This window comes from Macrotis lagotis, chromosome X (assembly GCF_037893015.1).
Source record: "Macrotis lagotis isolate mMagLag1 chromosome X, bilby.v1.9.chrom.fasta, whole genome shotgun sequence".
Taxonomy (NCBI): domain Eukaryota; kingdom Metazoa; phylum Chordata; class Mammalia; order Peramelemorphia; family Peramelidae; genus Macrotis; species Macrotis lagotis.
In genome coordinates, this window is record NC_133666.1 from 287,837,648 (window position 1) to 287,854,789 (window position 17,142).

Below are 17,142 nucleotides of genomic sequence, written 5' to 3' on the forward strand. Positions count from 1 at the left end.
AGGGGCCGCCCGCGGCTCCCCAGTTCCGGGCGGGCGGGCGGACGGACGATGACCTGCTACCGGGGCTTTCTGCTGTGCAGCTGCCGTTGCGTGGCGGGGAGCCGGGCGGCCGCCACGGCGCGGCGGCGGCAGTTAGGGGGAGTCGCGGCCGACGGCGCGGGGCTCCGGCTCGGGGGCTTGGGAGGCGCGGGCCGGCGGTCCCCGGGGCCCGGGCGGCGCGGCCCAGCCCGCGAGCTGGAGGGCGGCGGCGGCGGCGGCGGCGCGGGCGGCTTCCGCCCGGCCCGGGTCGTGGTGGTGGCCAAGACGACCCGCTACGAGTTCGAGCAGCAGCGCTACCGCTACGCCGAGCTCTCGGAGGAGGACCTGAAGCAGCTGGTGAGCCCCGCCGGGAGCCCGGCCTGCCCGGCCCCTCCCCGCCGCGGCCCGAGGGCCCGGGCCCGCCCGGGGTGGGGGTGGGGTGGGGGGCAGCGCCCGCGGGCCTGGGAGCGGGAGCGCGCCCATCCCCCAGGGGCGCTGCTCCGTGTGAGTGCGTGTGTGACCCCGCGTGTGTGCTGGAGAACGGCAGTGGGTGTGTTGTGTGTTGCAGGGGCTCCTTGGGCATCGTGCGTGTGTGCTTACGCGCACTACGGGTGGATGTGCTGTATGTGTTGGAGAGGCTGTTGAGCATCGTGCGTGTGCTTACACGCACTACGGGTGGATGTGTTGTATGTGTTGGAGAGGCTGTTGAGCATCGTGCGTGTGCTTACACGCACTACAGGTGGATGTGTTGTATGTGTTGGAGAGGCTGTTGAGCATCGTGCGTGTGCTTACACGCACTACAGGTGGATGTGTTGTATGTGTTGGAGAGGCTGTTGAGCATCGTGCGTGTGCTTACACGCACTACAGGTGGATGTGTTGTATGTGTTGGAGAGGCTGCTTGAGCATCCTCTGTGCGCGCGCACGTGTGTGTTTACACATACTAAAGGTGTATGTATTATATGTGTTAGAGTGGCTGCTTGAGCATCCTCTGTGTGTATGCGTGCGTGTGTTTACACATACTAAAGGTGTATGTATTGTATGTGTTGCAGTGGCTGCTTGAGCATCCTCTATGTGTGTGCATGTGTGTGTTTATGCATACTAAAGGTGTATGTATTGTATGTGTTGCAGAGGCTCCTTTAAGCATCCTCTGTGTGTGTGCGTGTGTGTGTTTACACATACTCAAGGTGCGTGTATTGGAGACAGATTCGTTGCTTGTTTGTGTTGGGGTACGTTGGAGATACTAGGAAGCTTTGATCCGTGGCCAGCGTAGTTGTCTTTGAACTCTGCTCCCTCCTTCTCTTGCTCCCTCATTGTCTGCACGTGAGTTAGTCTCTGCCCAGCGCCTTGCACATTTGGTAAGCCCCGTCACTGCCGTTTTTCTTGAGGGCACTGAGCAAGGGAGGAACTCCAAAAATGCAGCCAGATTAAAAGGGAGAAAGCTTCAGATAGCTGTTTTTTTGTTTTTGTTTTTGCTCAAACCTTGTGAAAATTGACCCCCCAGGGCGCCTCTTAGGGCCCTGGTGGGTGTTGATAGTGTGCTGCAGACACCCCCCCCCCCAGGGGTCTGTATTCCAGGCCTGGTAAGTCATAAGGTGAGTCCTTTTTTTATACTGGAACAGGAATGTGAATGCCAAACAAGTTCTGTGGGTCTGTTTTTTAAGGCACCTGTCTTCATAGTTCTTTTGCTTTTAAATATATTGCATGAATATATTCAAAAGGGGGAGAGCCAAAGTGCAGGGAAGTTAGGTAATTTAAAAAGAATTTTGAGATCTTCACAAGAAAATATAGATGCATTAAGAAATTGTAAGCATTGGAATCAAGCTCTAAAATAAGTGCTAAAAGAGACTGAATATTATCCTTCCCCAGTCCCTCAAATCCCACATGCATCAAGGAGCTTTTTCTAGGTTCTTCCCTCTCCCTTAGAGATAGTGCCTTCCCTCTGAGATTATTTCCCATTTACTTTGTATATAATTTGTATATGCAAGATTGGATGTAATTTCTCCCATTCAAATCTCATTTCCTTGAGGATAGGGATATTGTTTTGCCCTTCTTTGCTTCTCCTCCTCTTATCATTAAGCACTAGAGATATGTGTATTGGCTAACAGAAGTATGCCCAGCTAGATGAAGATTTACTGAGTCTTAAGCACAGTAACCAAAATCACTCCTAAACTACCTCTTTGTCTTTATTGTTAAACTACCAAATTTGTCGTTGAGATTTTTTCAACTTTTTATGATCTTTTTATGAAAGGTTATTTTGTTAAAAAAATTTTAACAGTCAACTTTTTGTAGGACTTATTTATAGTCTTAAGCAAAGTATGTATTTTATCAGTTAATTAGAAATGCAAATTATAAAGTACCTATTCACTTTTTGACTAAATTGTTTTCATTACCAACTTGGATAAGGGAAATGGAATTTTGTTTTAAGAGTACTTAAATATCTGCTAAATTATCCAACTTCTTATATAGTTTTCTGTATAGGCATGCTTTTATTGTCATTTGAATTAGTGCTGTCCATCAAATAAACACTGACCTTCGGGAAAGTATAATGAAGGGAATTATGATTAAATAATTAATCTTTTCCCCAAATATTAAAGATTCAAACAGATATTTTCTCTTCCCTCATCACTTAAAGGAAGTAGTTGTGAGTAAATTTATTCTTCAAAGAGTAAATGCCAGAACAGAATTAGATGAATTTTCTTATTTGTCTCAAAGAAAAAAAAGAAACCTCAAAGTGATATTTTGAGGTCAGATTTAGAGCTGGAACTTTTGTCAGAGGGCAACTAATTCAACTCTCATTTTCCAGAGAAGCAAACTAAGGCCTAATGAATTAAATGACTTGTCCAAGGATACATATGTGACAATTGTGAGGATTTCAACCTTGGCCTTCTGCATCCAAATTCAGTGTTCTTCCACTGTACTTGTAATTTTTGTTTTTGGAGGGAGAGTGTATGTACATTGTGAAATTTCTTCCTAAATTGTTAAATTCTGCTTTTGCTGAAGTTCCCTCATATTGTATTACACAATTATATTCCTTCTGAATAATCCAAAGAAATCATTCAACTCCACTAAACTTTAAAGGCCATAAACCTATCTGTAGTCTTCTGAATGTGAATTACCTGAACTTTTAAAATGTAGAGAAACTTTTGTTTTTAGGTTTTTGCAAGGCAAATTGGGTTAAGAAGTGGCTTGCCACTTCTTAATTATTGCCACTTAGCCGCCCCTAGAAACTTTCTCTGAAGATATGATTACCTACTTTTAAGGAGAGATTATAGAAATCAGAGAACTGAAGAAACTGCTTTAATAGGCAAAATTTTGTGTCAAAAAGATTTCTATATTATAAAAACAACATAAAGCTCTCAGTCACTTTTAGTGGTTCATATTAAACTACCAGTTTTTTTGTATTAGTTCTCAGCATTCACCTTATTTAGTTATAGAAAGTCTTATAAGGTCAGTAGTACAATTCAGGTGCATTGGAATGATTCCTGGCTAGAGATCAGGACTGGACATAGTATATGTATTGAATGAGAAGAAAAAAATCAGATTACAGTGGAATAGAAAAAATTTTATGAGCAAATTAGGGTAAAGGCATAAGGAAATGAACAGTATTGAAGTCACTCCCAGCTGTGAGTTGTTTTCTGACTTTTGTGGATGAAGGAAATGACAAAAAAAGTCTACAAATCTGGGGAAGGGATGGAATCCCTTCCATGTTTTTTTGTCTTATATTTCTAGAGTGGCTTCCTGTAGTCTTGTTTTTCCCTCCTCTTGTTTCACTAGGGCTCTCTGTGGCTATTCTTTGCTAATTATTTACCCTCTTCTCACCTGGATACTTTGAGGTCCAATGCAGAGCTTTCCTGAAAATCCCCTGTACTCTTCTGTCTTTGAGATAAGTCCTGTTTTAAAAAGGTATGCTAGGGAGTTTTACTCCAAGGAGCTAACTACCCAGAAATCAAATAAGAGAGTTAAAAATCAAAAAATAAAATAAAGTTCACAGATTTCTTGATCTAGTAGTTGCAGATAAACAGGTGGTTTCATTCAGAAGCAAAAGACTTAGAAGACACAGATTGTATCAGATTAGATACTTTTCTAATTGTGTGACTAAGCAAGATACACAATCCTCTCTTAGTCTGCTTTTTCATCTGGAAAATGGGGATAGTATTCTTCGATCTACCTGTAAATTATTGAGGGTATGGTTTTATAAAGAAAGTATTATACAAATATGAGAGTATTATTTTCTCTTGTACATTCATCTTTCTCCTTTCTTGGTTTATCTATATAGAACACCCCTCCTCTCTCCTTTATTTTTTTATTTTTTAATCATTGGACTGGTGAATATAGTTTTACCCTAGATCTCTATTCTGTTAATTTCCTTAGGTCCTTTGAAATGGGAGAATATATCAATTTAGATGGCAGAAATTTAATTTGATGCATTTGACTTTGTCATAGAGCCAAGTTACCTTGTTTTAATGTTTGGTATTTTTTCAGAATCATTAGTGCCTTCCTTGTGTTGGGAATATAGAATATTCAGTAAAGGAGACATAATGAAACCATTATTATAATTTGTTTATTTAAGAGAAGTTGATTGAGGAAGGTCTCTTGGTTAGTTTTGATTTACTAGGTGAGCCCTTTGTTTAAATCCGTGGTTCTCAAAGATCCAAGAGGTGAAAACTATTTGCATAATAATACTAAGGTGTTATTTGTCTAAGTACTCTTCCTTTTTCCAACTACATACCTTTGTGAAACTTGGTTTTCTTTATATATCTCAAAACAATGTATCTCAACAGATTGAAGAGAGAGAGAGAGAGAGAGAGAGAGAGAGAGAGAGAGAGAGGAGAGAGAGGGGAATCTAGCTAGCTGGGTTCTTTTGTCACACATTAAAGAAATTGGTAAAAATATGTAAAATAGTGCTGCTCTTCAGACAAAATTTTTTTGCTTTGGAAAATTTTAGTTTTTCATTTGATATTTATGTTAATGCATTTTTGTTATGGAAAATTTTAAAATATTATTACCTTTAATTACTAATACAGTAAATACTAATATAGTTCACATAGAAAAGCGTTTTGAAATCCTCAAATTATTGAGAATTTAAGAGTGTGAAGGGCCTTGATCCCAAATTTGAGAACCACTAGTTTAGACTTTTGCTTATTTCTGCATGTTCATATTGAGTACAAATGATAAATGATACCTTGTTGAAACAAATGTCAGCATATCAGATGAAGTGAATAGTTTGAAGTCCCAGTTGGGCAGTAGAGTTTTGGATAATTAACTCCAGTCAGAGTAGCCATTTCTTTGTGTTGGCCTCTAAGAGAAAGTCTATAGAGAATGTAGCTGATGAGAGGGGGACATTTCTTTCCATATGTCCTGATGGCAGAAGTATATTTGTGATTGTCCCAAAAGATAATGTCCAAGGATAATCTTGTAATGTCAGATGAGAAGGTGGTTTCTTGGGTGGTATCATCCTTAGGAATTTACCAAGACCGAGGGTTTGTAGAGTATGCTTCTTGAGTAGAGCAGCAGATGATCCATGACATTTCTCTGTCTCCCCCAATTAACAGCTCCCTCCCCAACAAAACCCTCCCCCCAATTAACAGCCCCCTCCCCAACAAAACCATCTTGTAGCTTTGAGGATAAGTGAGAGACTAAAGCCAAGTCATGGATAACTGCTTGAGTATTCACATGAGTGATACAGACAGTGGGTTCAGTGGTGGGAAGTATATTTATTTAGCAGCCTCCTGAGTGTCTTTGCCTTGGAGTGGTGGGATCAGAGGTGTGAGTGGTGTGGTGGTGAGGAAGTGTCTTAATCATAGGCTGGCACTTTCAATCTAGGAGAGAGAAAGCCACTCCATTTTTTTTCCTTTCCTAAGAAACACCCAAATCATATGGTGGTGGCTTAGTCAAGACTCCAGGAACCTTCTTGGGAAGAAGGAGGATTGTGTTTTTGATTATTAGCTGTAAGTGCCTTTTGTATTTCCTTTATCTGTTTCATGGGTTCTTGTGAGTCCGTTTTTGCCTTCTGTATTGTCAGTATGGCATGAAATAAAAACTATTCATTGTCTGATATGCATTGTACCTTGAATGTTCTTACTGGAGCAGGGAACTCTGTCAGCAAGATTCGTGGAGATTTTATTTAGAGCATATTGGGATATTTCTGGGGTAAGCAATGTAGGAGCATAATGAGCCAAGGAATATTGGTTTTTTTGTTTTTTTTTTTTTTTTGCAAGGCAATGGGGTTAAGTGGCTTGCCCAAGGCCACACAGCTAGGTAATTATTAAGAGTATGAGACTGGATTTGAATTTAGGTACTACTGACTCTAGGGCCGGCGCTCTATCCACTGTGCCACCTAGCTGCTCTAGGAATATTGTGTTTTTTGAAACAGCCTTGTAAATATGACCTCATTTATTAGAGTGCAGGACCTATGGGTTTCATACACATAGATTGTTATGATTATAAGTGTAATCTAAGATCTTTTAATCAAGGTACTTGGCATGTAGATACTATAGTTGTATATAATGTGTTTCCCATGGTCAGACCCTTCATATTAAACTTGATTTAAATTTTTGTGAAGTTGAAGAAAATCTCATTTCAGAAGTAGACTATTTGATTATGTATTCATAATGTGATTTTAGAGAATAAATGACTAATAGTTATTTTGCAAGTGTTTTACTAGTTGAGTGCTCCTATTTATTAGACACAATGATTATTGCCATTTCCTTGGGCAACATGGAAGCTTGTGTTCTTTGGGCCCAGGTTCAAGACCCATTCTTTGTTGTCTTATGTTCCTATTGCAATAGAATGAATATATTATGACTCCATTTCTGGAGCTTCTCATACTGTTGTATTATGGTGTACAATATGTGTGTTTGTGTTTAGCTTCTATATAGATCCACTTGGCAGTAAGGTAATATTCGCCATCATTGTATCTCTCATTAATAGTGTTTCTAAATCCCATGTATCCTTATTTTGCCTTCTGGGCTATTTAAGATTTTCATTTTTATATCTCTTATAATCTTGAACTTAAATAGCAATTACTAATATGTTAGTTGACTGAAAGTTAACTTTTAAGGTGCCCCTTCCTACACACACACCTTTTCTGCATTTTAATAGGTTGATTTTTTTATTTTAATGTTTCATCTTACATGTTAAAACAATTTAACATTCTTTTTTCAAATTTTGAGTTCCAAATTCTCTCCCTCCCCTCCCCCACCCTCCCATTGAGAAGACAAGCAATTTGCCTTAGGGTTATACTTGTGCAATTATACAAAATGCATTTCCATGTAATTTATACTGTGAAAGAAAACACAGACCAAAAAAAGAAAACCAACAAGGAAAATAAAGTTAAGGAAAATATCTTTATTCTGTATCCAGGCTCCACTAGTTCTTTCTCTAGAAATAGACAGCTCTGATCATAAATTCTTCAGAATTGTCTTGAATCATTGTATTGTTGAGAATAACTAAGTCATTTACAGTTTATCTTCATACCATATTTTTACTGTGTACAATTTCCTTATGGTTCTCATTTCATTTTGTATTAGTTCAAGTAAGTCTTCCAGGTTTTTCTGAGAACATTTTGCCCAGTTCTTATAGCACTATAATATTCCATCATAATCATATAGAACAACTTGTTCAACCAATCCCCATTGGCATCCTCTCAATTTCCAGTTCTTTGTTACCACTAAAAGATTTGCCCTAAATATTTTTGAATATAAAAGTTCTTTTCCTTTTTTTTAAATCTCTGTGGAATAGAGACCTAGTAGTGGTATTACTTGGTCAAAGGGTATTCATGGTTTTATAACTCTTTGGGCATAGTTTCAAATTACTTTCCAGAATGGTTGAATAAGTATACAGCTTCACTAACAGTGCATTAGTGTTTTAATTTTCACATATCCCTTCCAACATATATTACTTTTCTTTTCTTTCGCATGAACCAATCTGATAGGTATGTGGTGGTAGCTCAGAGTGTTTTAATTTGCATTTTTCTAATCAGTAGTGACTTAACAGCACTTTTTCATATGACTACGGAACTTTGATTATTTTGTCTGAAACCTACTTCTTCATGTCCTTTGACCATTTATCAGTTGAGGAATGACTTTCGTTTCTATAAATTAGATTCCATTTTCTAAATATTTGAGAAACAAGGTCTTAATTATTAGAGAAACTTGTGTAAATTTTTTTACAGTAATAATTACCAATTTTGCCCTCCATCCTTTTTTCTCTTGTTTATCCTATTCTCTTTCATACTGTTCTCATACTGCTTCTGAATTTCAGCTCCCCCAGTCTGCCCTCTTTTCTTTCTGTTTCCCTCTGTTTCTGTATGTTGATAGATTTCCACAATAACACATGATTCTTGAAGATAAAAATAGCTTAGGATGTGAAGGATTGACTGTTTAATACCAATAGTTCTTATAGAGAATGTTGATGGATGAGGTTTGGGATTTCCTTAAATTATTTCATACATTTAAGACCAACCCTGCTTCAAACTAAATGCCTTGCTTCTCTATTAAAAATTAAAGGAAAGTAGTTGGCAAATAACATTTTTCTTTTCATTGGGGAAATAGAAAACCTTTGAGAAATGGTCTTATAAACTAACTGTGTTTTTGTATTTGTTTCTCCTTATATTAATCCACCTAGCAAACTTAGGAGCCTTGGTGCCAACTGAGTCGTGTCCCCCCCCCCCCCCCCCCAATAAGCTCTCAAAATAAGGAAAAACTGGATTCAGTTCCAGATGTTAAAATGAATAAATCTTGACTTAAAAATATCTCATTGACAAAAGTGATCTAATGTCAGGAGAACCAAGATCTCCTCTTATGTGGGTAATACCTCCCTCAAAGCAGAGCACAGCTACTTTTGACTTCTCATCTTGTTTGTGCTTTTCTGATTTATCTTTCGGGTTCAAGGATTTCTAACATTCTTTGAATCATGGCAGCCAAGAATGACACCTGTGCTTCTGTTGGGCACAGATTTAAGAATTTAAATTGATAGGAATAAAAACAATCTTGGAACAAATCCTTTGCAGTATTTTCTTCCTTTCCTTCCCTTTCCCCTTTCTAAGATGGTCCAATTAAAAAATTGACAACTGGAAAATAAAATACAGATATTTTTTAGAATTAAGTACACTGAATCTGATCATTCTGACCAAATAACATGTTACTTAAACTAAGTAAATACTTTGTAAAAAAGTCCATTAACTTTTTAGAATGCTAAAAAGTGAGTACCATTTATTTCATCATTTAGTAATTTATTATATGTAATTAATATATTAATAATAATAAATATATAATTATAATAGACATCTAAGTATCTAACTTCTAGTTAGGCAATGGTTTAGTCATCATCTATAAAATGTTTGAATTCTCTTTTTGTGCTGGGAGCATATATTATTTTATGTCCTCAGTATATCTTGTCTGCTGCTTTTATAGCAATTGCATATACATTACTGTTTGAGGCATGTGATTATATTTGAGTAATAAAATAGATCTTTTCAAGAACAAAAGATAATTTGTTAAAGGAAAATAACAGATTTTAGAGTATTTTGGACTTATCTTTTATGATAATATAAATTCACCAAGTTCATTCAGTCACTTTTTTTGTTTGTTTACTTGTTTCTATAATTCCCCAAATCTGTGATATGGGGGTTCATGTCAGGTGCTATTTAAATTTTAGTTCTTTTCATTGAGTAGTTCAGTTCTCATGAAAAATGTATTTTCCTATTAACTAGTTTGCTATTGAAATATATTTAATTAGCTGAAATTAAATGAATTAAAATCTCATAAAATTATGAGCGCTTTTCAAGAGGTGATAATTTTATTACCTTATAGGAAGAAAATTAAGATTATAGCTCTGAGAATTTATATCTTAAAATATCCTGTTTAGAATTGTTCCAGGTAATGAACCTTAGGGGCAGCTACGTGGCACAGTGGATAGAGCACTGGCCCTGGAGTCAGGAGTACCTGAGTTCAAGTACAGTCTCAGACACTTAATAATTACCTAGCAGTGTGGCCTTGGGCAAGTCACTTAACCCCATTTGCCTTGCAAAAACCTAAAAAAGAAATTGAAGGACAGATAATGGACCTTCAATACTTAAAGAATCATTTAAATAGAAAAAATCTTTTAAAAGGTTATTCTTCAAATAACCTTGTGAATATTATTCAATTTAAACTGTAAGGAAATTTGGATAGGGAATAAGGATTTTTAAAAAAAATGATACTGATACCCTATAAAGCTAAAGATTATTGTGCTGAATTAACTTTCTATTTAGAGGTAATGTGAAAATATAGTAAGTTTGTGATTAATAGCAAATTTTATTACCCCTGGCTTGTTCTTTTACTTTTATCATTCAGATATTTAATTGTGTGTGTGTGTGTGTGTGTGCATATTCCTCCAAATATTTTTCATAGATCTCACTTTTCACTATCATAATAACACTATCTCACTAATGATGGAAGTAACTTTTATGGGCAGTTCAGCTATCCGGTCTGAAACAGAGAAGTCAGCAGAGCAGGCCTTACAATAAATATGTCACAGTTCATGATTTTAAAGCTTGTATATTTTCTTCTTAGGGGAAACCAGTCAATCCTTCATTCAATCTGTTTACTTTTAATATCCCCCATTCAGTCTGTATACTTTTAATTTTTTCACAATTCTAAAGTTGGATTGTGAAAGGTCTGAGCTCAGGGCAGATTAGAAGTTGGAAATAAGGTGAGCTAGAGTAGTAAGTTGGTGTTAGGAAGTGGAGAGATTTTTATATGTACATATATATGCATAGATTATGTATGTACATAAACACATACATAGTATTCATATAGACATAAGCAAGAATTGATGTCTTCTAATGACAACAAAAAGTATTACAAAGTAAATATAAGAAAAGTATAGCTACTGTGATAGCATAGCATAATAATTGAGGTTGATAATTTTTCAAAACAGCCCTTTGAGGTAGGTAATACAAGTTTAATTCCATTTTCCAATTGAGCAATCAGAAGCTGTGACTTACTAGGGAAGCACAATGTCACTTGTACAAGGTTACAGAGTCTTTCCAATGACTCAGAGTCATTAATGTAAACCCCACAAAGAGATAGAGAAGTGTACAATAATCTTTTTAGAAAAATTCTAGTCAAAACTTAGTTAAAATTTGTAAGTACCTTGGTTCTAAAAGATGTAATTTCCTATTATTCAAAAAAATTTTGTTCTGTATTATATCTTATTGTTGGTTGGTTGATTGGTTGTTTCTTCTTAGTTATTGAAGAAGACCAAAATGGCATCACTATGTTTGAGACAAATTACAGCATTCCCTACTATGGCTGATCAGACCAATACAAGCTCAACCCTTATTTTTTTCTTTTAATTTTTGCAAGGCTATGGGGTTAAGTGACTTATCCAAAGTCATACAGCTAGGTTATTAAGTGTCTGAGTTTAGATTTGAACTCAGGTGCTCCTGAGTCCAGGGCCAGTGCTCTATCTAGTACATCAGATAGCTGCCCCTTAAATCTTACTGTGCCTTATAAAGTTTAAAATCACTATATAAATATCAGGTATTACCTCATTTTTTTTTATTATGGTCTATTTTCTGTATTTTTGAGAACATCCATTTCCCTCTGAAAATCTGTCTTCATTTTCAAGACATCTGGTTCTGATGACTTTAAAAAGCTTTTTGCCATCAATCAAATTACTAGAAAAGGTGACTTTTTTACTGTTAAGCAAATTGTGACAGGAATTTGAAAGCAGAGAGTCGGATTAAGGAATTTTTGAAAATTCAGCAGGTGATCAGATTTTAGGTGAATATATTAATTTTACCATGATTAATGCCTGTTAAGGATGTCTTTCAATCCTTAGGTTTTAGAAATAGCTGTAAGTTTGAAACTAAGTATTGCATTTGACCTTAATTACTCTGCTGCTTACTATTTGTGTAACTGGTCATTTCTTATATTTTCTCAATATCGTTTTCCTCATGGAAAAAAAAATTAGGGAAGTTGAATGAGGTATGCTCTCTAAAGTCTCTTTTAGCTTTAAACGCTTTCATCTTTTGCTGTTATTATTCCCTTAATTTAGCCTAAGAACCAATACTTAATTTTAAATCTTAATATATTCCCCACAATAGTGCTACACAATGAATCTGAATAATTATTAATTGTAATAATGTAAATTATTATTAAATAAATATATAAACAATATCATTTACTATGTGGTACTTTATAACTTTAAAAGAGGTACTCAATCATAATTTAAAAGATTAGTTCTAGATTAGTAGAAAGGACAAAATTTATCAAAAAATATGTATTCATATGTATATATGCATATTTATCTTTTATGTCTCATTTACTTGAAGTAGACTCAAGTGCTTTGGTTTAAATTGTTACAGGTTCATAAGCTATTTTTGAGACTTCTCAAAATAAGAAATTTATACATGGGTGAGAAATCATGACATGAAACAATGACACTTCAATTGTCATTGAGAAATTTATCTTTGGCCTTCTGTTAGTTTCATGGACTTTTTCATAATATATAAGTATATAGTATAATGTCAATGACTTGAGAAAGCCAAATGCAATAGCAAAAATGGAAGGGGGAATAAAGAAAATTAGACAAACAAACAACTTCTAGAATTTAGGTATCCATGTTTATCTTAGTTATGAAATTTTGTTGTTATTCAGTGTTATAGATGGAAGTAAATATTATATTTATTAAATCCAATTTTTATAGGCAGTCATAAATCCTACTCTCATTGTCCTCTCAGATGGATGTGGCTTTATTGCAGTGAATAATAAGTTTTATATTGTACCTGGATTGTTTTTAGACATTTTGTTTCTATTATTATAATGAATTTTTTTTAATAGCTTGCATTAAAAGGATCCAGCTACAATGGACTACTTGAACGACATAATATTCATACCAGGAATGTGGAGCATATTCTGGATAGTTTGCGGTAAGACTTTTGAAAAACTGGGATAACCTTTTTAGCTTATGGGCTTTCCAAACTTTTGTGTATCAAGTTGTCAGACCTGGGTCTCAGAGAAATTAGGAGGCTTATCCTAGGTCTCCCAGGTACTAAGTGATAGAGATAGAATTTGAACCTAAAACTTGTGAATTTAAATCTAGCATAGTACTGCTTTCACTGCCTAATGCTTAGCTCAGCTCATTCTTTTAAGGTCAGCAACTAGGGGAGTTAGAATACAGATGGCAGTTGGAAATTCAAAGACTAGATCTTGTAGTAGCATTAATATTGCCCTTGAAAAATATTAACAAGGAATTTGTTTTAAAAATAATGTGTAAACTAAGAAAGAAGAAAATTCTTAAGAAAAGTTTATGGTAGGGGGCAGCTAGGTGGTGCAGTGAATAGAGCACTGGCCCTGGAGTCAGGAGTACCTGAGTTCAAATCCAGCTCTAGACATTTAATAATTGCCTAGCTGTGTGACCTTGGGCAAGTCACTTAACCCCATTGCCTTGCAAAAAAAAATTCCAAAATCTTAGTTACTATTTAAAAGATGACTTTTTAGCTTTTTTCTATTTTGGAAAATTTGAAGTAATTTTTTTCCTTCCTTGTACCTCTTAGGAATGAGGGAATTGAAGTTCGTTTAGTGAAGAGGAGAGAATATGATGAAGAGATTGTTCGATGGGCAGATGCTGTTATAGCTGCAGGAGGTAATTTTCTTAGGGGATAAGCATGGTGGATGATAGAACACTTAATTTGCTAAATATATTTGAAAATACACCATTGCCTTGCATAGTAGAGCTGTCAAGGCCATATGAGATCATAATTTCTCAATACTTCATGAACCAAAATATTAGGAGCCTTTTGGAGAATTTTATATTATTATTATTATTATTATTATTATTATTATTACTACTGTAGTGTGGTATGTATTTTTCAAAGACTGAAGGCATTTCACATATCGTGTCAATCAAATGGTTTAGGGTAATTAGGATTTATGTATATCAATTTTTTCTTTTAAAAACAAACTTAGGGGTGACTAGGTGGCACAGTGGATGGAACACCGGTCCTGGAGTCAGGAGTACCTGAGTTCAAATCCGGCCTCAGACACTTAATAATTACCTAGCTGTGTGGCCTTGGGCAAGCCACTTAACCCCATTTGCCTTGCAAAAACCTAAAAATAAAAAAAAAACCAAACTTAAATTATAAAAATAATGTTTTGTAAAATTAATTTGAAAGATCTGCACAGTCCTCCCCTTTCCCACCCCAGAAAGAACAAAGACAAAAAGCCACACACATATTCAACTCTACTCCATTCTTTATTTAGCTGCCAAAATAACCTCCTTAAAACCCATTTCTGATCATATCAACATGGCCCTCCCCCTACATTCAGTAAACTTCAGTGGTTTTCTATTACCTTCAAGGTCTTCTTTGTTTGGCTTTTATAGCTCTTTACAACCTGGTTTCTTCCCTTTCCAGTTTTCTCACACTTTCGTCCCTTTTCTATACTCTGTGTTTCAATAGCACTGGCCTTCCTATTGTCCCCTAAAACAAGATAGTGCCTTCAACTAAGTGGCACAGAGGATAGGGTTCTGGAGCTGGAATCGGGAAGACCTGAATTCACATCTAGCCTCAGATATTTTAATAGTTGTGTGACTATGGGCAAATTACTTAACCGCTCTTTGCCTCAGTTTCCTTCTCAGTAAAATGGCAACTAACTCCTACAGCTGTCAATATTGTTATTGTCATCTTTTGATCTTGTGCCTTTTCACTGACTGTTCTTTCTACATTCTCTCTTCCTCTTCATCTGTCTTGTGGCTTCCTACTTTCATAGTCTACATTTAACAGAAAGGTCTTTCTAGTATCTGAGAGACTACTTCCTAGCTCTTCTCCCTCCAATCCATAATGCCTTCTCTCTGAGATCAATTTCCACTTACACTGAATATAATTTGTATCCCCTAGGTCTTGGTTTGTTTTCTCAAAAGGCTTTTAGTTTGTGAGCTCTTGGAGGGCAGGGCAGGGATAGTGTTTTTTGCCTTCCTTTGTACCTCCAGTGCTTATTGATTGATATTTGAATTGATTATTGATCTCTGTGGATATTAATGAAAAGATACTGTATAAGTGATATTGTCAGAGAGATCTATAGCAGATTGTTATTATTAATTGAAGGATATTTTCTCATTGAATGAGTGAAATAGGTAAGGGTTTTGGTAATGAAGGAGTAGAAAGAGAATGAGATACAACATGTTGGGGAGGAATGGGTGAGGGATGAAAAAAGAGAAAAGAGTACCTGAGTTTTGGTGTCAACAACTAGTTTTTAACACAAAGGGTATGGTTAATTTGGCCTTATTATGTTTTCTAGGTGATGGCACAATGCTACTGGCAGCCAGTAAGGTCTTGGACAGATTTAAACCTGTTATTGGAGTAAATACTGATCCAGAACGGTAAGGAAAAACTTAGGAAAATCAATTCCTTTTTAAAAAATGAATGAAAATTACTACATAAGAAAATTCTTTCAATTTATGTGGATTCTCACATATTATCCCCCTTTGATCATTTTTGCATATCAGGAATTAATCTTTTACTTCCTGTTCCAAGCTACTATTTTGGTAAATTGATGGGGGTCTATCACCCAAAAGTGAGAAGACTTTTTGAAGCCTATCACTGTTGGTTTTTAAGCTGCTATAAAGGGAATGGAGCTGGGATCCAAAATCATTTGAATTGTCTATGCCTGTAAGTGGGGATTTTGCAAAGAGAGCTAGGCATTCCCTTTAGTTTAGTTTCCTTTCATTCAGCTGGTTCAGAGTAATAACTCATTCATGGAAAGGAAGGTATGGTTCTAGCTGAGTTTAATGATAGAGAATCTTTATTGAGGGAAGAAATGGTTTCCACAGTGGGAATCTTTTTTTTCAAATTGGTTTGGAGGGTGAAAACCTCTCTACATCAATAATTACTTTCTAGAGGGCTCCTTGAGTTAGCTTTGTATTGGAGAATCCTGTTGTCATGAATTTATGAATTCCTTTCTCCTTGACAAAAAAGTCTTTAAACCCAGAAAGAGAAACAGTGCCATGTTATTTTTGTATGGGTATACCATGGCCCAGCTTCTTTGGAAATTTGAGTTGCTTATTCAGTAAGTAATTTGAATGCCTGTTCTTAGATCTGGAGAGGTAGTTTATATTTGTATACACATTTACACCATGGAAGTAATACTTGAAATAATTTTTAAATGATAATTTTTCCCATAATTTAGAAAATCTTTTCTCAATAAGAAAACTAGTTAGTTATATCTAATTTTTGTAAACTCATGAGATATCTGGAAGTGGTGTAGCATAGCCATGATGATATCCCTTTTTATCTGGTTGTACTCATGGAATAATTCAGAAGGCCTCATAAGAGATTATATAATTTTTTTCCTTGCTTTCAGGTAGAAAGTAGTTAAAACCTTTTTTTTTTCTCTTAAGCTATTTGCTATTCTTGATCTCTCTTTGGAACAAGTTGTAGTGTCTCATAATCTTAAAAATCCAGCTTCAATTTCTTCTGCTACAATTTTACTTCATTTCTGGATATTCATTTGACTCATTTGGCTATAAGTCACATGGCAGCAAAATAATAGGCTCAGTAGAGTGGGTTAGAAATAAAGAAAAATGCAGGCTGGAACTAAGAACATTGAGTTTATTTCAGTGAAGACAACAAAAACAGGTTTATAGATGTGACTATATGTTTTGGGTATTGCAAAAATAACATTAAATTTGGAAAGTACTTTATACATATAAGGCGCTATGTGTATAAAACTAGTCCACTACTATGTAGATAGATGTTTTGAGTTGAGCTGTTGTAGTTGTTACTTAATTACTTATTTAACAGTTATTTAACAAGAACCTCATTGTTTATTGCCCTTAATGAAAGGATGCCTAATCCTTGCAGTGAGATGCATAGATAAAACCCATGAAATTCTTTTTTTTTAGAAATTTTATTTAAGGGACAATGGAGTCTAGTGATTTACCCAAGGTCACACAGGTAGGCAGCTATTAAGTGTCTAAGGCCGGATGTGAACTCGGGTACTTCTGACTCCAGGGCCAGTGCTCTACTCACTGCGCCATCTAACTGCTCCCTGAAATCCATGAAATTCAAACATTAATTCTGTGATTCCTTTTTTGCCTTCACATGTAACTGAATTTTATAATCAAAATCGGACATGGTTG

At 36.0% G+C, this 17,142-nt stretch overlaps 1 protein-coding gene across 7 annotated transcripts in view; it reads left to right on the plus strand.

Annotated features, from left to right (window-relative positions):
• Positions 1 to 17,142, plus strand: part of NADK2 (NAD kinase 2, mitochondrial) — a 56,559-nt gene continuing 39,417 nt past the window's right edge. For 2 of the 7 annotated variants that reach the window (XM_074202638.1, XM_074202639.1), the window contains exons 1-4: positions 5 to 375; positions 12,846 to 12,934; positions 13,562 to 13,650; positions 15,303 to 15,384. In XM_074202638.1, the coding sequence (XP_074058739.1) occupies positions 49 to 375; positions 12,846 to 12,934; positions 13,562 to 13,650; positions 15,303 to 15,384 (587 nt within the window). In that variant the 5' untranslated portion in view covers positions 5 to 48. Of the gene's footprint in view, positions 376 to 12,845; positions 12,935 to 13,561; positions 13,651 to 15,302; positions 15,385 to 17,142 lie in introns of all 7 variants that reach the window. The other 5 variants (XR_012471776.1, XM_074202640.1, XM_074202643.1 and 2 more) reach the window with 5 other exon arrangements.